This window comes from Mus musculus, chromosome 16 (assembly GCF_000001635.26).
Source record: "Mus musculus strain C57BL/6J chromosome 16, GRCm38.p6 C57BL/6J".
NCBI classification, from domain to species: Eukaryota; Metazoa; Chordata; class Mammalia; order Rodentia; family Muridae; genus Mus; species Mus musculus.
This window is the reverse complement of record NC_000082.6, coordinates 55,960,986-55,984,100: the sequence shown is the minus strand read 5'-3', so window position 1 is coordinate 55,984,100 and position 23,115 is coordinate 55,960,986. Positions and strand designations below refer to the sequence as shown.

General features: G+C 43.6%; 3 protein-coding genes and 1 long non-coding RNA gene across 6 annotated transcripts in view; 1 reads left to right on the top strand and 3 right to left on the bottom strand.

Annotated features, from left to right (window-relative positions):
- Zbtb11 (zinc finger and BTB domain containing 11) overlaps nucleotides 1-12,664 on the bottom strand; it is a 37,477-nt gene extending 24,813 nt beyond the window's left edge. For 2 of the 3 annotated variants that reach the window (XR_001781828.2, XM_030249142.1), the window contains exons 1-3: nucleotides 9,730-12,664; nucleotides 3,271-3,506; nucleotides 1,695-1,926 (exon numbers count right to left, since the gene is read on the bottom strand). Coding sequence is in view for 2 of the 3 variants with exons in the window: in XM_030249142.1 (XP_030105002.1) it covers nucleotides 1,695-1,926; nucleotides 3,271-3,506; nucleotides 9,730-10,039 (778 nt within the window). In the remaining variant the exon portion in view is untranslated. The remainder of the gene's footprint in view (nucleotides 1-1,694; nucleotides 1,927-3,270; nucleotides 3,507-9,729) is intronic. The other variant, NM_173026.2, reaches the window with a different exon arrangement.
- Nucleotides 9,484-10,833, top strand: Zbtb11os1 (zinc finger and BTB domain containing 11, opposite strand 1). The gene has a single exon (NR_027965.1). It is a non-coding gene; the product is annotated as a zinc finger and BTB domain containing 11, opposite strand 1 (long non-coding RNA).
- Rpl24 (ribosomal protein L24) lies at nucleotides 12,664-17,826 on the bottom strand. Its single transcript, NM_024218.4, has 6 exons — nucleotides 17,663-17,826; nucleotides 17,479-17,554; nucleotides 16,931-17,041; nucleotides 14,455-14,591; nucleotides 13,926-13,989; nucleotides 12,664-12,790 (listed from the first exon to the last, which is right to left on the bottom strand). The coding sequence occupies exons 1-6, from the start codon at nucleotides 17,665-17,667 to the stop codon at nucleotides 12,710-12,712; spliced, it is 474 nt and encodes a 157-aa protein (NP_077180.1). The 5' UTR covers nucleotides 17,668-17,826; the 3' UTR covers nucleotides 12,664-12,709.
- Nucleotides 17,827-19,052: 1,226 nt separating this feature from the next.
- Nucleotides 19,053-22,786, bottom strand: Gm6958 (predicted gene 6958). Its single transcript, XM_001480210.4, has one exon. The coding sequence runs from the start codon at nucleotides 22,476-22,478 to the stop codon at nucleotides 21,582-21,584; it is 897 nt and encodes a 298-aa protein (XP_001480260.1). The 5' UTR covers nucleotides 22,479-22,786; the 3' UTR covers nucleotides 19,053-21,581.
- Between the last annotated feature and the right edge of the window lie 329 nt (nucleotides 22,787-23,115).

Genomic DNA, 23,115 nt, shown 5'->3' with positions numbered 1-23,115 from the left:
CTGAGCTCCCATGGATACCTACAGCCAAGAAGCACCACCCGCTAGCACGCCTCAATCTGACCAGATTCTACCAACTGTAATACCAACGTTCCTCAAAATGATTTATAAGACAGAAAAGGAAGAATCACTGTACCAAGCTCATTCTACGAAGCCATCACTATCCTGGTTTAAAACTGGATAAGGATATTCAAACAAAACAAAGAAAAAACAACTGTAGACTAATTTTCCTGGTGAAAAAACAGATAAAAAAATTCTAGGCCAAGCAGTGGTGGCGCAGGCCTTTAATCCCAGTGCTTTGGAGGCAGAGGCAGGTGGATTTCTGAGTTCGAGGCCCGCCTGGTTTACAGAGTGAGTTCCAGGACAGCCAGAGCTACATAGAGAAACCCTGTCTCAAAAACACCAAAAAAAAAAAAAAAAGCCAGGCATAGTAACATATAAGTTTAATTCTGGCACTTGGAAGGCACGGGCAAGGAGATCTCTATGGGTTCAAGTGAGTTCCAGCACAGCCAGGGCTACATTTTTTTTTTTTTTAAAAGAGACCTTGTCTCGGGCTGGAGAGATGGCTCAGAGGTTAAGAGCACTGACTGCTCTTCCAGAGGTTATGAGTTCAATTCCCAGCAACTACATGGTGGCTCACAACCATCTGTAATGAGATCTAATGCACTCTTCTGATGTGTCTGGAGACAACCACAGTGTACTCATATAAATAAAGTAAATAAATCTTTAATAAAAAGGAAGACAAGAAAATTATCCTTATTGCAAATGACATGATTCTATACTTAAACTCTTTTAAAAAAAACCCAGAATACACTATTAACAAGGATAATGCTGTTCACAGGGTAGCAGAACTAATACTGTCTAGAAAAACAATTATAAATTCATAAGAAACACAACATCGGATAATGACCAAAGTTAAACCAAGCAGGAAGAACAAATGCGGCAGTTTATCTTAAAACCTCTCTGAAATGTTGTTATAGAGCCACAGAAACAGAACAACCACTACCACACGATGCTGGCATAGAAACAGACTCCTGCAACCTAACCTCGATGGCCCAAATGCTGAGCTGATCTCAGAAAATACGAGTGGAAAGAACTGGTAGAAGCAATAGAAAAAAGACATCTGATGGAGACCTCAATATACATTTATACACTAACAAGTACATTCACCACACACACAAAATTACACATACAATATACAAAATCCCATGTTCCACAAAACAAGATATTAAATAGGTAGCGTCAAAGTATATTTTGCCCTGATGTAATAATGCTCAATTGTACATTTTTCTCCAGCTGTTTCAACTCCAGAAATAATCCTGCTTCAATTCCCTGACCCAAGAGGCAGTGGTAGGAAAAAACAGACTGCCTGACAGACGTGGTTGTCTACACCTTCAATCTCAGTGCTTGGGAGGCAGAGGCAGAAAGATCTCTGAGTTCAGAGGCTAGCCTGGTCTATAGGGTGAGTTTGAGGATGAGAGGACGAGGATAGCCAGGGCTACAAAAAGAAACACAACAAAAATAAATGACAGCCTTTGCACAGAGTATTAGAAGCCTTGCTCTTAATGGGGCCTCTCCCTTGAGAAAACGGGTCTCCATTTTGGCATCAATTCTGTTTGTTTGGAAGATACATAACTATTTATCTTCTAGGATATACTTATTAACAAACAGCCAAAGGTATTAGAAAAAAATCTTACCAGAAAGATCCACAACAGCCTCGTGACTAGAAACTGCTCCTTTTTCAATAAAAAGATCTCGAAAATATTCACTATTAGCCGAGAGGACAGACTTGTGCGCTTTGTACTCCTCCCCCTCGATGAGCAATGTGACGTCACAGAACTGGTTGGAAAGCCTCTGCTCATTCAACTGTTTCAGAACCGCCTGGCAATGCTTTGGAGAGGACCGTTTGACCACTCCTTTGGTGTCAACCTGTCAAAATATATTTGAGATAAGAAGTGTATTATATATCACCTATATATACCCATTACTTTTAGCAAGCAAGCAATTTATTATTCTATTATCTATATACATAAGATACATTACTATTTCCTGCCTTTTTAAAAGACAAGGTTTCCTTATGAAGCTTTAGCTAACCCTGAACTCATTATGTAGACCAAGTTGGCCAGAGCTCCCCCTGCCTCTGCCTCTGCCTCCCAAGTGCTAGGATTAAAGACATGTGCATGTGCCACAGTACCCAGCCACAATGTTTTCCTTAATCCTACAAAACAAAACAAAAAAAACCTTATCCTCCTTTTTGTTGCCTTTTTTTTCTGGTCAAAAATCTGACTTTGTATGACACTAATATAGTCTAGAACAAAACAAATGAGTAAGTAAACAAACACAACCAAAAAACTAGCCAGGAATTAGGCATGGTTGCACACACCTTAAATTCCAGCACTTGGGAAGTAGAAGCAGGTGGGATCTGAGTTTCAGCTATCCCGGTTTACACAGAAAGTTCAAGGACAGCCAGTGATATGTAAAGAGATCCTGTATCAAAAAGACCAATAATAACAACCTAGAAAGGAAGACAGGGCTGTGGCTCAGTTGGTAGTGTTTACCTAACATGTGTGAAGGCCTGGGTGCATCTCAGCACCTCATAAACCACAATCTATGGAACATGTCTGAAATCCAGCACTAACAGAGGCAGGAGCATCACAACGTCAAGGTCTTCCTCACCTATGTAGCTAGCTAGTTCAAGGCCAGCATTGGCTACATGACCCAACAAGCAGAAGTCCCAGTTTAAGCAATTTTAACTTGTTATGTGACCCACAGTCTAATTCAGAAAAATATTCTGTATACCTATGTTAATGTATCATTACAATAGGGAGGAGTTAAAATTAGGATACTACTTACAAACACATAGGATACAACATTAATTGTCAAGAATTATGTTCAAAGAAGAGTAACAACTGGTTTACATTTAGCTCATTTAGCTTGTAACATAGTAAACAATTAACATGTCTTAAACAATAAGCTTTACTTTAAGCCAGCAGTTCTCAACCTGTGGGTACAGGGGTCCAATATCAGTTATCCTACATAGTAGATAATTCATAACAGTAACAAAATTACAGTTATGAAGTAGCAACAAAAATTCTATGGTCAGAGGTCACCACACCACGAGGTGTATTAAAGGGTTGCAGCATTAGGAGAGTTGAGAACCACTACTTTAAACAAATACATTCCTTTCAGCTTCAGTTCCCACAGTAAACAGTTGATGTCTTAGATAAAGAAATAACCCTGAAGACTGAAAGGAGGCTAGAGAGTGCCACTTACAAACACCAGCTCATGTTTCGACACTGGCTTCTTTTTGGAAGACTTGGAGGCTGTGGATGGAGGGGAGGTGAAGTTGCTCAGGTCATCCTCCGACTCATTACTTTCTTCTCCAGAGTCAAGATCCAACCCCAACTCTTCCAACATTTCCGAAGCATCCGATATTGGACGGGAGCGATCGAGCTTCTCCTGACATTTGCTACACTGTTTTATGTAATCTTTAACTTGCTTTAATATACCTTCAGTCAAAAAACAAAACAAAAACAAAATTAACATCAAATTTAAGTGTTCCTACTTGAAGATGATTTATTCATTTTATGTATGAGTTCACTTTCACTGTCTTCAGACACACCAGAAGAGGGCATCAGATCCCATTGCAGATGGTTGTGAGCCACCACGTGGTTGCTGCGAATTGAACTCAGGACCTCTGGAAGAGCAGTCAGTACTCTTAACCTCTGAGCATCTCTCTAGCCCCCGAAAATGTATTATTAATTTAATGTACATACTAATTTATGTTCAGATGTTCATATAAATATATAAATGTTGGTTTGTTTCCACTTTGAGACAGACTTTTTCTTGTTTATTACCAAGTATTCAATTTACTCTGGCATGAGATGATTATATAACCCTGTCCATTTCTGTGTGCATTACAAGGTATCCATGAAATAAAGTAGCTACATACTACATAATTATGTTTCTGTTAGTTACGTCTATTGGGAAGGAGAGATAGCTCAGAAGTTAAGAGCACATGAATTCAATTTCCAACCCATCAAGAAGCAGCTCACAACCGCCTGTAACATCAACTCTAGTGGATCCTTCTTCTCACCTCTGTGGTAGTGCACACCCACATGGCACATACACATAGAAAAATAGGTTCAGGCAGATTTCTGAGTTCGAGGCCAGCTTGGTCTACAGAGTGAGTTCCAGGACAGCCAGGGCTACAGAGAAACCCTGTCTCGAAAAAAAACAAAAAAAAAAAAGCTTCTTGGATAAACTTATAAACTGAACCATAAGCTCTGTGTATGTGTGTGTGTGTGTATCATGTGCTAATTTGGTATTGCTTTATAATAGAGTGTCATAGATTGAATTATTTGTAATGAGAGTTTGATTTGTAATGAAGGCATACCTGCTACTTCATAACAGCAGAAAAAATATGGCAACCAATAGCTGGAGGCTGACTCCTCTGTCATTCCAAACCTATTTTCTATAACAAACCCCAGTCTTGTTATAATGACATTAACTACTTAAAGGTATCATTTTAAATAATGTTTTGAATTTCTAGATATATGAATTTTGGGTTAATACATTCAAGCCACAGCAAGTAAGTCTACTGTGAACCAAAGTCAGTACATCACTGTAGAAGTTGTTTTATTTTGTTTTGTTTTTTGGGGTTTTTTTGGGGGGGCGGTGGATTTCGAGACAGGGTTTCTCTGTATAATCCTGGCTGTCCTGGAGCTCACTCTGTAGACCAGGCTGGCCTTGAACTCAGAAATCTGCCTGCCTCTGTCTCTCAAGTGGTGGGATTAAAGGCATGTGCCACCATTGGCCAGCATTTTTTAAAGGTTTATTTATTTTTTTATTATATTTAAGTATTCTGTACATCCTAAAATAAAATTTAAAAATAGAGGTATTAGCTGACTGTGTTCAAGCAGCTCTAGAGAAACTTCCTCAAAAGTATCTGAATAAGGATGGAAACGGCAAGAAAACCCACGTCCCTGTCTACTACCAAATGTCTGGGAACTATTTTATGATTTTACTCTCAGGCTCAACTCCTAAGAAAATGACAACATGAAAGTCAGGAGTAGGAGCTGGTGACATGGCTCAGTGGGTAAGAGCATCCGACTGCTCTTCTGAAGGTCTGGAGTTCAAATCCCAGCAACCACATGGTGGCTCACAACCATGCGTAATGAGGTCTGACTCCCTCTTCTGGAGTGTCTGAAGACAGTTACAGTGTACTTACATATAATAAATAAATAAATAAATAATCTTTAAAAAAAAGAAAAGAAAAGAAAGTCAGGAATAGCTCTGCCAATGGGAAATGAAGAGGCCAGATTTTTTTTTTTTTTTCCAACACAGGGTTTCTCTGTGTAGTCTTGCCTGTTCTGGAACTCACTCTGTAGACCAGGATGGCCTCGAACTCAGAAATCTGCCTGCCTCTGCCTCCCATGTGCTGCTACCACCGCCCGGCAAGAAGCCAAATTTTTAAAAATCAGATAAAATCTACTTAATTTTGTCTACCCAGTGTTTTCAATTGTTAATTAACCATATGATTTCTATAAAAATTTCTTTTAAACCAGATGATGGTTTTGATTTTAGCACTCTCGAGGCAGAGGCAGGCGGATTTCTGAGTTTGAGGAAGCCTGATTTACAGAGTGAGTTCTAGGACAGCCAGGACAACACTAAGAAACCCTGCCTAGAAAAAAAATAATGATAATAATTTCTTTTAAGAATTATCATGTATAAATTTAAATGTTTTGCCCACTCATGCATATGTGCACCATGTGTCTGCCTGGTGCCCACATAAATCAGGAAAAACTCCAACCCCTTAGAAGTGGAGGCACACATGGCTGTGAACCACTGAGCAGTGCCAGGAACTGAACCTGGGTTCTCTAAAAGAGCAACAAATGCTCTTAATCACTGGGCTCTCTCTCGACCCAAGATCTCTCTTTTAAAACTGCTCAAATATGGCAGGATTTCTCCCTTACCATGAATTTAATCTTCTTTCAATTACTGTTAAGATTTTATGTAATGAGGGCTGGAGAGATGGCTCAGCAGTTAAGAGCACTGACTGCTCTTCCAAAGGTCCTGAGTTCAAATCCCAGCAACCACATAGTGGCTCACAACCACCTGTAATGAGGTATGACACCCTCTTCTGTTGTGTCTGAAGACAGGTACAGTGTACTTATGTATAATGATAAATTAAAAAAAACAAAAACAAAGTGGCTCTGAAGAGAAGATTCAATAGTCAACTGAAGATGGTGTCATCTGAAGATGGGGTCAGTCTTCCAGAGGTCCAGTGTTCAATTCCCAGGACCCACAAAGTGGTTCACAACTCCAGGTAATTTCAGCTTCAAGAGATCCAATGTTCTCTTCTGGCCTTCGTAAGTACCAAGCACACAAGTGATAGAAAGATATACATGCTGGCAAAACACTTATACCTAAAATAAATATTTTCATCAATCTTTTTTTAAAGATTTATTTATTTTATTTATATGAATACACTGTAGCTATCTTCAGAACATACCAAAAGAATGCATCAGATTCCATTGCAGATGGTTGTGAGCCACCATGTGGTTGCTTGGAATTGAACTCGGGGTCTCTGGAAGACCAGTCACTGCTCTTCCACTGAGCCATCTCTCCAGCCCCTTTCATATTTTTTTTTAAATCTAAAACTTTTTAAAGTATCAACATGATGTCACAAAATTGCACACCTGACTTCTGTGATGGGACAGTTTTATGCAGGCACTAAAATTATTGTTTAAAACTACCTCAAGCTAAGTGTATAAACATAACACACTTTATAAAACATATATGATCCTTTGTGTTTTATAATAGGGCTGTTTCCTCAAGACATCTCATTATGTTTATACATAATATGTCCTAAATTGAAAACAATTAGAAAACTTGTAGTCTAGCCTGACATAGAAAGACCACTGTCTCAAATAAAAACAAAACAAAAACCAACAACAACAACAAAAAAAAACCTGTTTCTAAGCATTTCTGTCAAACATGCCTTAGTGAGTACTAGTTTAATAAAACACCCTGTCAAGTGTCTTGCTCTAGAACAGAGTTTTGTATGTTTTCAAGACAGGGTCTCATTGTGTAGCTCTGGCTGTCCTGGAACTCACAGAGATCAGCCTGTCTGTGTCTCCCAAGTGCTAGGATTAAAGGAATGGCACAAGCCACTATACATGGTCAGGGCTTTTGCTTTTGAAGCTTAGTAATATAAATGCTTCAAATTATGATGGGATTATAATCCCAATGATCCCATCATAAATTGAAAATATCCTTAAATGTAATGCATATATAATTCACCCAACCTACCAAACATCAAAGCTGTGTAGTGCACTATAGAGTATTGGACATATACCAATTATCACCTGCTGACTGGAAATTATGGTTATGCTGCATGCATAGAAAGGTTATATTAACATATTCCTACCCTGGGCAGAGGTGGGAATAAAAGAATCATGCAGCAGAGAGGCAAACAGAACATGAAATTAGTAAAGTGAGACACTGATACTCTGTTTTTTACATTTAGACAAAGGTCTCACTTGATAGAACAGGTTGCCTCTGCCTCTCAATATGAACAATATGCAGCCATGATTCTAGTTTTATTCCTCACAGTTAACATTTCTTGGAAATTTAGTTCAGATTTGGGAGGTGGGGAGGGAGAGACCAGGCTGGCCTCAACTTTGCAGTGATCCTATGGCCTCTGCCTCTGGAGTACTGGTATAGGCCTGGCTTAATTCAGGGTTTTTTTTGTTGTTGTTGTTGGTGTTGGTGGTGGTGGTGGTTTTTTTCATTTCACTTAATTTGGTTTGGTTTGGTTTTTTTTTGAGACATGGTTAGCTTTGGCTGTACTGGAAACATTCTGTAGAACAGGCTGGCCTTAAACTCAGAGCTCTGCCTGCTTCTGCCTCCTAAGCGCTAGGATTAAAAGCATATACTACCACACACCCAGCTTATTCAGGCATTCTTTACAAATATCAAACAAGTGTTAGGAGGTCATATTAACTGCCAGGGAAGATGGATTACAGTTTAGAGCACTTGTTGCTCTTTCAGAGGACCAAGGTTTTTGTTTCCACGCACCCACATGGTAGCTCACAACCATTCATAACTCCAGTTCTAGGAATTCCATTTGACCTCTGTAGGCTCCAGGCACACATTTACATACAAGCAAAACACCCATACACACAAATTTTGAAATATAAAGAAAAACTGTATGAGAATAAGATAAACCTGTTAACCACTAAAGATTTCTCTAAGGAACAAAAGGACTACCAAAGAGTTCCTAAAATAGGCTTGATGACAAAGTTGGTAAACCTAACAAAAACTAGCATCTAGAACAAATGAGATGACTCAACAAATAAGGCTGCCAGCCCTAGCCTGCATGTACATACACATACACACAGCACATAAAATAGAATTTTAAAAACTTACTAGAAAGATTAGAGGGACTGGCTTGACAGCTCAGTAGTAAACAGTACTTTTGCTCTTTCAAATGACCAGCGTTCAATTCTGAGCACCTACCTGGTGTCAGAAACATCTGTAACCTAACTCCAGTTCTGAATCCAATGCCCTTCCCTGACCTTCGTGGGCAGCTGGTGCGGGCACACACACCGCCAGGGAAAACATTCACACACATACATTTTTAAAAAAATTAAAAAGAAAAAGGTCAAGCTTTTCTGCTCTCATCTACTCTCCAAGGGATCAAACAGTGCTAGGGTCATTATATTCTGCTCCCAAATAATCAATGATTTGATGGTACAGGTCTGTAATCCCAGCTAGTGAGGCACTCAGATCCTTAACTCAAGGCCGGCCTGAGTAATTTAGTGAGATCTTGCCTCAAATCGAGAAACAATCCGTCAATAAACCTGTTGCCTGATCTTTTCTCAACACACACTGCGTAACACAGTTCCCGAGGCTATTTTCACAAAGTAAAAAGAACGTTAAAGCGTTAGGAAACAGGATCCCTGTCACCGTGATTGGTGAGTCAGGGCTGTAATATCAACACGTGAGAGGCTGAGGTGGGAGGAGTGCCACACTCAAAACAAGAAAAAACATACGACACAAGTGTCATCATTCCTCCTAATAAAATAAAACCTCTTATGGTATGTCGGTCTTGTCCCATCTCCCGAGAAAAAGGATCTGGCAGTCTGGAAGGCTGCCTAATGCCCTAAAACCGGGACTCACAGCGACTGCGCCATCATTAGTCCTAATAACCACATTATTCCTTGTTTCTGTGTCGCAGTTGCAGAAACAGACATTTGGACCTAGTCCAATGGCCAAATCCGAGCGGCACTCACTGGGAGACGGCAGCCAGGGTTTGGGACAGCTTTTTCTACGGCAGAAGGGAGAGGGAGAGGGTAGGTCTGCCTCTGCCTCTGGGTCTCCCACCATCCCCTAAGGGCCTCGGGGGCGGGCCCAGATAGGCCGCACCACGCCCTCCACCGCCTGGCCCGGCCCCGAGGGAAGCCCCCGAAGCCCCACCCCGGGCGAGGGTCCGCCCCCAGCCTCCCGGGCCTCCTTCCTGTAGGGGAAGTGCGGCTGCTTTCGCGTCCCCAGCCCGCTCTGCTCCGCTTGGCTCGGCTGGGTCCCGCGGTTGCCGCGCAGCCGAACGGACGCACGCACGCCTCCGGGCTAAGGATACGGCCCGGTCCCCAGACTTGAGGGCTCGCGGGTGCGCACGCAGGCCGGGCCGAGCCGCCCCCCTCGGCCCCCGGGGCCCGGCGCACTCACCTCGCCACCAGTAGGTCTTGGACAGGTCGTGCCAGGTCTGGTGCCGGGTGTGGTGGGTGCCCCCGGGGCCCAAATGGGCCGCCTCGATGAGGCCCTGGCGACGCTCCGGCTGCAACACCACCTCCAGCTCGGCGAAGGTCTTGCGGTGCCGCTGCCGCCGCTGGTAGTAGAGGGTCCCGCCGCGCACGACGTAGCAGGCGGCGGCCTTGCGGATCTTCCGCTTGACATTGCCCTCGGTGCCCGGCGCATAGGGCTCGCGTTCGTTCGTCAGGTAGCGCAGGATGGCCCGGTAGCTCTCCTCGCTTGACATAGCCGCCGGCAGCGCCCTCGGGGGCGCCTGTCAGTGGTAAGGAGAGGCAGACAGCGCCGCGGCTCGGGAGAGGGGCCGCGGCGACCCGGGGAGGAGCGAAGGCGACGCCTGTGGTGGGCGCTCTCTCTCTCCGAGGGCGCCCGCCTGCCCGCCCGCCGGCAGCGCGGAGGGGAAGAACCGACCACCTGGTAACCAGGGGGAACTGCACTTCGGCAGCGCGCGGGATCCGCTGGCGACTGACAAAATGGCTGCTGCACCACCGGAAGTGACGCGCGGGAGCGGGGCGGGGCCGCCACCCCGATTGGAGCGCGCTACGGCTCTGCGCTCCCAGGGAGCCGGCGGTGTGACGTCAACACTGCGGAGGACATGTTGGAAGAGGGAACGCGCTCTCTCGGGCAGATACGGGGGTCCTCAGCAGACATCTTAAGTCTTGGCAGGGCCCTCCCCCACCGCCCTCCCTTTCCTTTCCCACGCTCTCTGTAAAGCCACGTGTTTGAGCGGTTCGCTGTTTGTTTCCCTGAGACCCTCCCCGTAAACGGTAACTGAGTCAGTTGTTCTGTATACTCTGAGACTAGATATACCAGATACCGCCGAGTTTGAAACTGTAGCAATTGATTGCCACTGTCTGAGCCTCTGGGCCAAATACTGTCGCAGTATTACCGAGCATTAAGTGCTTCAGTGTTACGAATTTTCTCCAAACTACCTAAGTAATTTTCTAGAAACATCACCATGGTGACGACTATGCAGGTCCAGATTGCTTAGATGATTAAATAACATGCAGAAGTAACTCTCAATCCCGTTTCCTTGTAATGCCCGGACGCTTTGTGCTTATTCCTTGAAGCTAGAAGGTTCCAGGCTTCCCAACCCAATGACTTTAGTTAAAGAAGCTATTTTTCTTTATTTCTGCCTAGAAGACACACACATTATCTATGACGCTTTTAAACGTTTGTGGTACCACAGGTAAGGAGCAAGCAGGTGGCAGTGGGCTCAAGAAACCAGACAGTGGTTAGAGTGTTTCCATCGTCTATGAAGGAAATGAAGGGTAAAAATGGAGAGCATCTTTCTCCCAAGAGATTCAGATACAGGTTTGTACAGGGTGTGGCTTCATGACCTTTGTACTTTAAAAAAAAAAACCGCTAACGGGATATTTGAATCAAATCTTGAGAATACACATAAAAAGAATGTTGCCAATACAATTAAGATCCATCTAAGCATTTGCAGGTAACAGGAACTGTTACAGCCAGGCGTGGTGGCGCACTGGGAGGCAGAGGCAGGTGGATTTCTGAGTCCCGAGCCAGCCTGGTCTACAAAGTGAGTTCCAGGACAGTGAGCTCTAATATACGGAGAAACCCTGTCTCGAAAAACCCAAACAAACAAAAAAAAAAAAAAGAGAGAGAGAGAAAACCCAGGAACTGTTACTGGTCTTTTGGTTTTTTTTTTTCCCTTTAATCAGACTTTCCTAAGAAAAGCTAAACTTTAAACTTGTGTCCTTGCAAAGGCCTACATTCCATGTACTAATTTTTTTACACAAGCTAATGGTTGTTTGGGAAAAAGATCTTGTTACTAGGCTAGTCATACCCTCATACCTCAGATACTTTTAATATTTTATTTTCTACATGTGAGTGCATGGTCACGGTCTTCAGACACCAGAAGAGGGCTCCCAAAACAGATGGTTGTGAGCCACCATGTGGTTGCTGGGAATTTGGAACTAAGGACTTCTGTTAGAGCAGTCAGTGGTGCTCTTAACCTGATTTCATCATACAGCCAAGATGACCATGCACTTCTGAGGTCTCCAGTTTACGAGCAGACCCTAGAATACTCAATCCCACTTGAAAGAAAACTCAAAATGTTATATGGCTGTATAACTCTTAGCCCAGAAAACAATATCTAAGCAATATTACAACTGTAATCAAAGCACTCTAATAGAAAGATACAGAGTTTAAGGCCAGAATAGGCCAGAATGTCTCTTATCCTTTCCTTAAAAAGGGGGGGGGGGGGGGTGGTGGTGCAGTGGCACCATGCTTTTAATCTCATTACCCAGAAGGTCGAGGCTGGTTAATTTCTTGAGGATTTTAGGCCACAGTGACAGTGAAATCTAGTTTCAACAGGAAAATGTCCAGCAGCATGTGTAGGTGCGCTCCTATATAAGATACTGACAGGTGGCAAGACCATCTTGAGGCTCCAGGCCTTGAGTCTTAAACCATGAGACAGCAGTGGTCTTCACTGAGGTCTTCATGGGGGAACAGATTGAATAGTTCTAAACTAACTGCTAATGGTGATGTACTACGTGATGAGTTAAGCAGTTACAGGGAACCAAGGCGGGCCTTCAACTCTTTTCATGTCTCCTATTCCAAACATGGCTCACAACCATATCACTTTGTTTGCCATCTCTTCAACTGACATATTAGGAGGCATTGTAGCTGAGATGTCCTGGAACTCAAGATCTGCCTCCTGAGTGCTAGATTAAGTGTGTGTGCCACCACACAAATGAGAAATTAACATTTTTAGCTGGAGGTTGGACCTAGGAACTCAAGTCAAGGAAAGCATGCAGTCTGTGGCTAAAATGCCCCGCCCCAAGTAAGAATTCATGCTTTTGATGAGGAAAAAAAAATCAATCAGCACCACCTAGAGTTAAAGATAGAGCTTTATTTCCAACTCTGCTCTACCACACTAGCGTTTCCCACCAACTCTGGGGGCAGAGACCTTCACAGGCTTCACAATCTTTTGTTTAGGTGCTGCCTTTGTGGGGGCCTGCAAAAAAAAAAAAAAAAAAGTCACATCACTTATTCAATGCGACTGTCACCTTGCCCTTACTGTTAAGTCTTTACATACCTTCCACTGTCTTAATTTAACTGTGTTAATAAATGTCAAAGTAACTCATTTTTAAAGTTCACTTCCACCATATAATATTGTTACAGATTGGACAGTTAGATACAACGTGGGATCCTGTTTGGGGTTTCTGAAGGACATCTAGGCTAGATTTGATCCTGTCTCCACTCTTCAAGTGCTGGGACTAGGGGCTCACTCTACTTTGCACAGTCATTTAAGAATGATGTATTTTGATTTGGGGCAAGGCACCACAGCACTTGTAGATCATAGACAACTGTGGGAATCAGCTCTGCTCCTACCGTATTGTTCTTGAAGATCAAACTTCGGATACCAGGCAACAGGTGCCTTTACCTGCTGAGCCAACTTGTTGGCCCAGAACTTTTTTAAATCTTTATTCCCCTTGCAGGGGCAGAGGTAGAGTGCTACAGGTGTTCTTTACGTTCACCTTATAGGTCCCCAAGACCAAATTAGGGCTGTACAAACCGCCTTTACTAGCAGCCATTTGCCCATCCAAGAATGAAAAACTGACTTTCATTCTCTGGCTTTCTTGAGACCAGGTCTCTGTGTAGCCCTGGCTGCCTTCCTTTGCTCCCAAGAGTGGTGGGTGAGTCACCACCGCCTAGCTCTGGCTTTACATTTGTAACTCCTAGAAAAGGCTGGGTACACTCACTCATCATGCAGTTGTACCAATACAATTACCTTAAAACAATGTCTAAAAACACAAAAGCCAAGCCGAGCGAGCACACAGGGATACACACTCTTAGTACTAGCTAGGCAGCAGGATTGTTCTTAAGTCTGGTTGATGGTTCCAAGCCAGCCTCTGTTATATCTCATTTCAGAAAAAGAAACCCACTTAAAAAAAAGGCAATGCTAGCTTTAATTTCCCCTCTCTAACACATCTAAAATTAAAGCTCAATAGAAACCAGAGATGCAACCATTCTATCTAGAAACTAGCTACAACCATTTCCAATAGAAACTTGAACCCACACTTTGCTAACCCTTGCCTTAAGGATAAAATTTCCTATTTTAAGAAACCCAAGAACATCCCCATAGTTACCTTGGCAGCAGCCATTGCTGTCTTCTTTGATGCCTGCTTAGCCTTTTTTGCTTCCTTGGCAGCCCTGTAGTGTCATATAAGTAACATTAAGCAAGACACTTTACTCTTTAAGAACACAACTTATTGATATGAAGCTAGAGTTTTAGACAAGTGGGATCATCATAAATTCTTTCTCCCTATCTACAAATAAAATCCAAAATCCAGTCAGGAACGATAGCACACGCCTACGATTATATAGATGGTGAAACCGTGGCAGTTACAACCCAATTCCAAAGACAACCAGGGCTTTACTGGGAGAGCTTGGCAAAGAACCCCACCAAAACAAACAAACAAAAAACAGATCCTAAGAATTGCTGATAAATTCCATTATCCAAGTCACCTAAACACAATAAATTGTACAGTAACTACTTAAGTTTAGCAATTTAGAGTATATGCTTGTATTATGCTTCTACCAACAGTGCCATGATGAGACTGGGTTTCTGTAAAGGCTGACCCACAGCTGAAAAGCTGACCGTAGAGCAATCCTTACCTGATAGCCTGCTCTCGCTGGGCTTTCCTAACCTCTGGTTTCTGATTCCTCTTGGCCATTATATCAGCAAGAGATGCACCAGTGATGGCTCGTTGGAATTTGACTGCACGGCGGGTTCTTTTCTTTTGAATTTCTTCCTACAAAGCAAAGACTATGATTTATTAACCTTACTCAATGAAGTAAAAATTAAAGTCAAAGAACTTTATTGAGAGGGAGGCGTTCTGGGACAAGTTTTCTCTTTTATAGTCCTGGAACTCTGTAGACCAGGCCTGACTCTGCTGCCCCCAAGTGCTGGGATTAGAGGTGTGCATGCAAGACCATGCCCAGCCCCTTGGGCAGACAGCTCTTAAATTTCATACTCAACAAGTTAATTCAGGCCAATTATATGAAATAAAAATAATCCAGGTTATGAGCTGTTTTAAGCTTGTATCACAAATAATGACCAGTTTTACTACTAAAAAGGGACAAAAATCTTGACCTTTCAAGCAGAATGGCTCACTTAGGGAGTTGGATGACACTTTAAAAATAATTTTAGGGCCGGGCGTGGTGGCACACGCCTTTAATCCCAGCACTTGGGAGGCAGAGGCAGGCGGTTTCTGAGTTCGAGGCCAGCCTGGTCTACAGAGTGAGTAACCTATGGTTGTCTCAACCCTTTGGGACTTAAAGAACGGTTTCACAGTGCTCTCCTAACACTATCAAACAATAGTCATTGGTTTAAAATAAGTTAATTGGCTTTGGGACCCTTCACTTGGGCCACATATCTTAATATCTGATATTTACATTACAATTCATAACAGAAGCAAAACTAGTTATTAAGTAACAATGGAACCACTTTATGGTTGAGGTGGAACATATGGGTCACAGCATTAGGAAAGCTGAGAACCATAGCTCTAACCTATTTCTTCAGTCTAATGCTGGCTGGTTTTCTCTCTTTGGAGGGGAAAATATCCCAATACATTATATTTATGGCTGAGTACCCCTAACCAAAAATTTGGGTCTTTGAGGAACAATCACAGCAAACTGAAAATTCCACATTTGGTTTCGTTAAAGGGGTTGCTGTCAAATATTGGGTCTGGGAATGTTGCTTTTTTAGAAAATAACTTTCAGGGTAGAAGAGAAATGGGGCTGCTTTTTAGATTTGGGTCCTGTCACCAAAATTTATTATATATATATATATATATATATATATATATATATATATATTTAATTTTAAGCATTCAACTGATTGTAACCACCTTTTTTGGAAATAGGATTGATTTTACTTTGTAGCCTTAGTTGGTGGCACACGCCTTTAATTCTGGTACTTGGGAGGCAGAGGCAGGCGATTTCTGAGTTTGAGGCCAGTCTGGTCTACAGAGTGAGTTCCAGGACAGCCAGGGCTACACAAGAAACCCTGTCTCATATGTATCAAAAGATGGCCTAGTCGGCCATCACTGCAAAGAGAGGCCCATTGGACTTGCAAACTTTATATGCCCCAGTACAGGGGAACGCCAGGGCCAAAAAGGGGGAGTGGGTGGGTAGGGGAGTGAGGGGTTGGTGGGTATGGGGGACTTTTGGTATAGCATTGGAAATGTAAATGAGCTAAATACCTAATAAAAAATGGGGGAAAAAAAAAGAAACCCTGTCTCGAGAAAAAAACAAAAAACAAAACTAAACAAACAAAAAGTCAATTCTACTGCCTCAGCATTCCAAGAGTTCGATAACAGATTTGTTGGGTACCTGCTTTCAATACTTAGAATGGAATTGCCAGATGTTAAGAACACAAAAAAAATTTTTTAACAGTTGTCAACCTGATCTATGAGTAACCCTGTCTAAAAAAACCAAAATAAATAACATTTTGAGTTAATTAAAAGGTTTACAACAGCTGTATCATTTTATTCTAGGATTTCTGTTTCTCTACATCTTCACACCTCTAAGATTCCCTCCCCCCATTTATTCATCCAAAAGGATCTAATAAATATAATTCATCTTTCTTTTCACTAACTCTGTACTGCGTGCTCTGCTTTGGGAAACAAGGTTTTATGTAGCCTAGGCTGACTTTGAACTACTGATCCTCCTGCTTCTACCTCCCAGACACTGGCATTACATGAGTGGGCCACCATGCCCACTTAACATATTTCACATCTGGGACCACTGTTTACTATAATACCCAGCTAGAATCTATTTAACGAGGCTCACACATGCCAAGCCTAACTATTAGCTGTTGTCCTAGCACCACACCTCCACCCAGAGCAACACCTACCATCCCCTAAGGGCCTCTTCAACCCAAAATGAAGCTTACAGAGAGGAATCATTTCAAATTTCAACACACAGCTTGGAAGGCTATGGTACCCAAGGCCACACTAACAAGTTCTGCTACTGTCTGATGGTTTAGTTCAAGAGCACATTGCATAGTTTTGTTTAACCAAAATTTAACCTGGCAAAATCTGACAGTGTAACTTTAAAAGAGGCTACTAGCAAGCTGCATTCCACTTACCGACTGCCCTTTCTTGTGTTTCCTTCTGTAGAGGACAGTCCAGTTTATCTGCCGAGGATTCCTTTTGGAAAGGAATGCTGACTCACATTTTGCATTAAGAAACTGGAAAACCTGCAGTTAACAAATTCAAATTAGTCATCCTTTTACACAAAGTGGAGACTGACGTCCTCCTCCAGCTTTATTCTACTTCTCTCTTCTCAATATATAAATATATAAAGGAGGCAAGAGACCTCTTTGTGACACAAATGACAGGGTGGCATCAATGCTACAGTCTTCTCAGGAGCCGAAAAATCTACACTAGTCGCAAAGGGTCGGGTGGCGCTAAACTCAAAGAAATCTGGCTCTGAGCCCTCTCCGACTCCAAAAGACCTGAAGCCCATTTCCCTTTCCCATTGGTTACATACAGCACTCATTTCCAGCCTGGTTTACACACCATCCATATTCCCTCAAGTTTCCCATCCCACACGCGGTCCCGGGGCCTTCGGGGAGAGAGGACCGTCCTTCTACTCCCAGCGTCCCGAGCCGCGCTCGGCCCAGCCGGCCTTTACCTTCCCGTCGGTCCTGGCGTAGCGCCGCCCGTGTCCCGGGTAGATCTTGTACCCGCTGAAACTGCACAGCTCGACCCTGGAAGGAAAAGGCGAAGCTCGTTAGTATGTGCGCTGCAAAGAGGAGCCATCCCCGGTAGCTCGGCCTCAGGATGGAGGCGGATTGGGACACCGGGCGCCCGCTTACTTCATGGTGATAGATGTCGGCCTGCCGGGGTAAAGATGGCGAAGAGAAAGAAAGAATCATGGGAGAACCTTATAGGGCAGAGGGAGAGAATCTCCTCCCTAAATTCCCTTCCTTGACCCCGGCGCCCAGAGATGATGTCACTTCCGAGCGCCCAGTCTGTTTCCTAGCAACAGCTTTCTTCCTACAGCATTGGCGGGGAGTGGGTTTGAGGTGTTCGTTTAAGGTCCAAGTTGGTTCTTGGCTTGGGTTCTGTGCCATTTTATTTCCTCCAGGCTAGTGTTCTAGAATCTAAAGCCAGCATTTCGCAGGATTTAATAAACAAGAGACAAGGATGTTCTACGTGTCTTTCCTCCTCTTACGAAGCCCAGACCAGTTTTTATCTCGCAGGTAAAACCTGAAGGTCACTTTTTGCATTTGGCTTTGGATTATTCCTTGAAACAAAAATAAATCGTAGCGGCCTGCCGGGCAGTGGTGCCGCACGCCTTTAATCCCAGCACTTGGGAGGCAGAGGCAGGTGGATTTCTGAGTTCAAGGCCAGCCTGGTCTACAAAGTGAGTTCCAGGACAGCCAGGGCTGCACAGAGAAACCCTGTCTCGAAAAACCAAAAAAAAAAAAAAAGAAAAAGAAAGAAAAAAATCGTAGCGGCCGACAGCGTGGCCCAGGGATAGCACGAGTGGTACGCAAAACCCTGAATTAAATCCCCACCTCCAAAAAATATTAGAGCCCGCCACTGTGGGGCAAGCTTTTAATCTCAGCTCTCTGAAGACGCACTGGCAGGCTGGTCTACATAGTAGTAAGAGTTCCAACGGTACATAAATAGTGACCCCCTGTATCAAAAACTAAAAGTAATTAATCACTAGTTCAAATAGATTGCCAACACTTGTAATACGAGCACTCAGGAACTAAGGCGGGACTACTACAAGTTTGAGGCCAGCCTTGGTTACAGTGTGAGACCCTGTCTCAAAACCTGAAGTTACGAGTTGGAAAGGTGAGCAGGTTAAGAATACATACAACTATTGAAGACGACCAGAGTTCAGCCACCTGTAACTCCAGCTAGCTGCCTGACCCCGAACTCATGAGTGTACTTACATACACACACACACACACACACACACACACACACAAACACACACACACACAGGCAAAAAAAGAAAAAAAGAAAAAGAAAAAAAAAAAAAAAGAAAAGCTATGCTAGCCAGCCGGTGGAGGCACAGCCTTAATCCCAGAAGAGTCAGGCTGGTCACTAAGACTTTTGAGGCCAGCCTCGCCCACAGGGAGTTACAAGACATCCAAGGCTACACACAGACCTTGTCTCTAAAAACCGAAAATAAAATAAAGGAAAAATAAAGTTATTTTATGGGGCTGGAGAGATGGCTCAGCAGTTAGGAGCGCTGGCAACTCGTCCAAAGGACCTGACTTCAATTCCCAGTACCCAGACGGCAACTCAATAACTGTAAATCCAGTTCCAGGGGACCTGGCACCTTCTCATAGACATACATACAGGCAAAACACCAATGAACGTAAAAATAAATAAATCTTAAGAAGAAAGAAAAGCTATTTTAGGGCCTGGAAAGATGTTTCAGCTTGTAAGAGCACTTGTTGAATTAGTAGAGGACTGGCATTAGACATGGTCCAGCATACACATGGTGGCTCACAACAGATGGTTTTCCAGTTCCAGGAAACCAAGCTGGGTCTTCTGACCTCCAGTGACCACACAGTGCCACCTGGTGTACACACGTAGAGCTAAACATTCAGACACAGAAAGTCAGATGAAATTTAAAAATTAAAAAAAAAAAAAAAAAAAAACTTTTAATTTAAAAAAAAAACCTATTTTAAAGAACTTCTGGATATTTGGCAGGCAGAGATGGGCAGATCCCAGAGTTTAAGGACAGTCTGGTCTACAGAGCAAGTTCTAGGATTACCAGGGTCATGTGTAGCCTGTCTCAAAAACAAAACAACAACAAAAACCTGGAAATATAGTCCCCATAGAGAAGCTCGGGTGAGGACAGATGGGAACTTGGAATGGGACATTCTGAGTGAGGGAAAGAGAGATGGCAGGAGCCAGCTGATGGATTTTGTGGAAGGCTGCCAACTCTGCTCCAAGTCACTGCTTACTGAAACAAATGTAGTGGTTAATATTTTCTATTTTTATAAGCAACTCACAGTGTTCTGTAAGTGGGTAGTTGAGAAGTGGGGGAGCAATTCTAAGAAAGCTGTGAGTTATGCAAGATGGTACCTTGGGGTTTTTGAATCAGGGGGATCAGGATCAAGACCGCCCTCTGCTACACAGTCTGAGGTCAGCCTAGGAAGCACGAGACCCCTCCTCAGAAACTGAAAGCTGGAAGTTGGGGAGATGGATCAGTGGTTGCAAAGTGCTTGCTATCAAAGCACTTGGACCTTGTTCAGAGGCCTAGCACTCAGTAAAAGCCAGTATGGTGGAATGTACATGAATTTCAGCCCTGGGGATGCCAACACAGGAGGATCTGAGAGATTGGTTGGCCAGCCAGTCCAAGTCCAGGTTCAGTGAGACACTCTGTGTCCCAGTTAGGTTTTTTTTTTTTTCTGGTTTTTCGAGACAGGGTTTCTCTGTGTATCTCTGGCTGTCCTGAAACTCACTTTGTAGACCAGGCTGGTCTCCAACTCAGAAATCGACCTGCCCCTGCCTCCTGAGTGCTGGGATTAAAGGTGTGCGCCACCACGCCCGGCTCCCAGTTAGTTAGATCAGACCATCTGCAGGACATGTCTAGAGTTATTGTCTTATTTGCTAGTTGATGGAAGAGGGCCTAGTCAGTACATGGTGTGCAACACTGTTCCATGATTACCCTGGGCAGGTGATCCTGAGCCGTCTATGAATGCTGGCTGAGACCTGGCTAGAAGGCAGTATCCTACAGTTTCTATTGTACCTTTTTGGCTGTGAAATGAGTTCCTCAGTAGGAGATAGTGCTTTGTGCAATAGCAAGCAGATGTGCCTCCAAGTAACCGCTGAGTTCTGTCCCTCCCTTCTGTCAATGATGGATTGTAAGCTGAAATAAACTCCTTCCTTCCTTGAGTTTCTTTTGGTTGTTGTATTTGACATGGCAAAATAATAAAAATAAAATCCCCTGCCTCAGAAAATGAGGCATAGAGGACTGGTGATATGGCACTCTCTGCCAAGTCTGACAACCCTCATTGGGTTCCTGGAACCCACATGGTGTAACGAGAAAACTGAAAGAACTCAGTGGGGAAACCCCCACTCAGCTCCCGATTCGGCGTGCACCCAAGAATCACGAATAGAACACAACACCTTGATGTAACAACAAGAGGTTTTTTAATGGCAGAGCTCCGGGTCGAAACGTATCTCACATAACAGGAGACAGTGGATTCGACCACGAGGCTTGGAAGCTAGGGGTTTTTATAGAAAAGGAGTGGGGCTGGGGGAGGAATTGGCGCGGTTTCACATGATTGGTCCATTTAAACATCAGCAGCCTGTAACATTTAACTTAGGTCAGAGGGGTGGGAGCTAGGGAGGCAATGGGCTTGCCCGGGCATGTCCTGGTCTGTTCTCAGCCCCAGGTTTCAAAGCTCAGAAACAACTCTTTGGGCTATTTAACATACATTACATGAATTACAGTTTTATTTCCTTTCATTCCCCTCTTCTTCTGTTTAGACTAATTCTAATCATAGAATTTTAGAGATTGGTGTCCCCTAACTCTTCATCTACCTGAACTATAGGTTGATATTGCCTTTGAAGAACCATGAGTTTTACTGTATCAATTTTATTCTGGATGAAAACCATTCCTCTATTTATTATACAAGGGCCGAAAACTAAAGCTAAGCATATCATAAGGATTGGTCCGGCTACAGCGGAAATTAAAGAAGTTATCCAAGATGGTCGTGATTCAAACCAAGACTCAAACCACCCCCGTTGAGCATCCTGTTCTCATTTCCTTCGCTCTAATCTTTCTCTCAGTTTCTGCATAGAGTCTCTAACTATTCCTGTATGATCTGCATAGAAGCAGCACTCTTCTTTAAGGGCAGCACACAGTCCTCCTTCCTTTAGGAACAACAAATCAAGACCTCTCCTGTTCTGTAAAACTACCTCAGACAGGGAGGTCAAAGATTTTTCTAAAGCGTCAATGGACTTCTCTATTGCCGCTAGGTCTTCATTGACAGCATCCCTCAAAGACTGAATTCCCTGTCTTCCTTCTATCAAAGCTGACACTCCCGTCCCCACTCCTACTGCCATATCTATTCCCATGAATGCAGCCAGGGTTAAAGTAATTGGTTCTCTTTTTGACCGCCGGCCAGCATAGCTTTCTTCTAAACTGGATGCAGGGTGATAATATACGCTGGGTAACAGCTGGATCATGACACAAAAATCATGAGATGAATTAAAAACCTTAGTTGATACACAGGGAGTAAGTTCTGTATTGCAAGCCCACCATCCAACTGGGGAAGGTACAAGATAGTAATTAGCTTCCGTTCTGGACACGGACTGAATTTGTCCGCATAGGTGTTTGTGAGTGGAAGGTGGGGTACCTATACAGAGACCTGGATTCCTCGCGGATACTTCAGTCAGGGTCAGTTTTTGTCCTGTACCCCAAGAGCAGGAAGTATGGCTGCTGGTTCTGTTGAAATTTCTATTGAAGGCGATTCCTTCATAATAAGGCGGACCCGAGGACAGGCATAGCCAGCAGTCCTCAGTAGCGCTTGGATCAGTTCTGTTAAGGGCATAAAAGGCTCCTCTCACTAGGTTAAACATCCTCTGTCTTGAAGGAATCTCGGGGGTAATAGTTAGAGGTACCTGAGGAGTGGGAGGTTGGGTGATAGCGGCCATATTAAGGGGGTCCGCAATCACTGGAGTAGGCTGAGTAATTGTATGGGTGAGGGGTGTGAACTTGGTTGGGGGGCCTAAAGGATTGTAGGGGGTCTCTATTTTTAATCTGATAGTGAACAATAATCCCTCATCATATCTTTCCTTGTAAATCCTAAGACCCCAGGTATACCCTTTTGTCCATCCCAGAGCTCTCTTCCCTGGTTCAGTGAAGGTGACACGGAGCGGATGGCACCAGTCAGTACACTTGTCTAGGTCAAATCCTCCAGGTACATAAGACGCTAGGGAATAGTTGGCTGTTACTCTAATATAGTCCCAGCTCGAGGAGGGCTTCCAGCGGGCTGTACCTGAAGTCTCGCAACCCCAGCTCTTACAAAAGAAGTCAGCCTTACCTCCACACGTTGGATTGAGGGACTGACTTCGGTGGGGCCCGGGGCAGACATAGAAGGGATGGGTTCGAAGCATACTTCTATCCCTTTGGTTAGAGCAACCACCCCATGGGTCTCTCGAATGTTTTTCTACGTACGGAGGGGGTGTTAAAGGTGCCCTCTGAATGCCAGAGTACCCCTCCAAGTCCCATCCAGGAGGGGCTCCTATAGCCAACTTACAGATGTCAGGGAAAAGATCAGGCCACCAAGTC

Bases quoted from the DNA above. Each gene is read 5' to 3' on its own strand.
- Gm6958 (XM_001480210.4), bottom strand. From the start codon at position 22,478: ATGGCCGCTATCACCCAACCTCCCACTCCTCAGGTACCTCTAACTATT.
- Rpl24 (NM_024218.4), bottom strand. The intron at 17,042-17,478 runs GTAAAGGCCGGC...TGTTAACTGCAG, and splicing joins ACGCCAGGACCGACGGGAAG to GTTTTCCAGTTTCTTAATGC. The intron at 13,990-14,454 runs GTAAGGATTGCT...ATGACACTACAG, and splicing joins CAGCGAGAGCAGGCTATCAG to GGCTGCCAAGGAAGCAAAAA.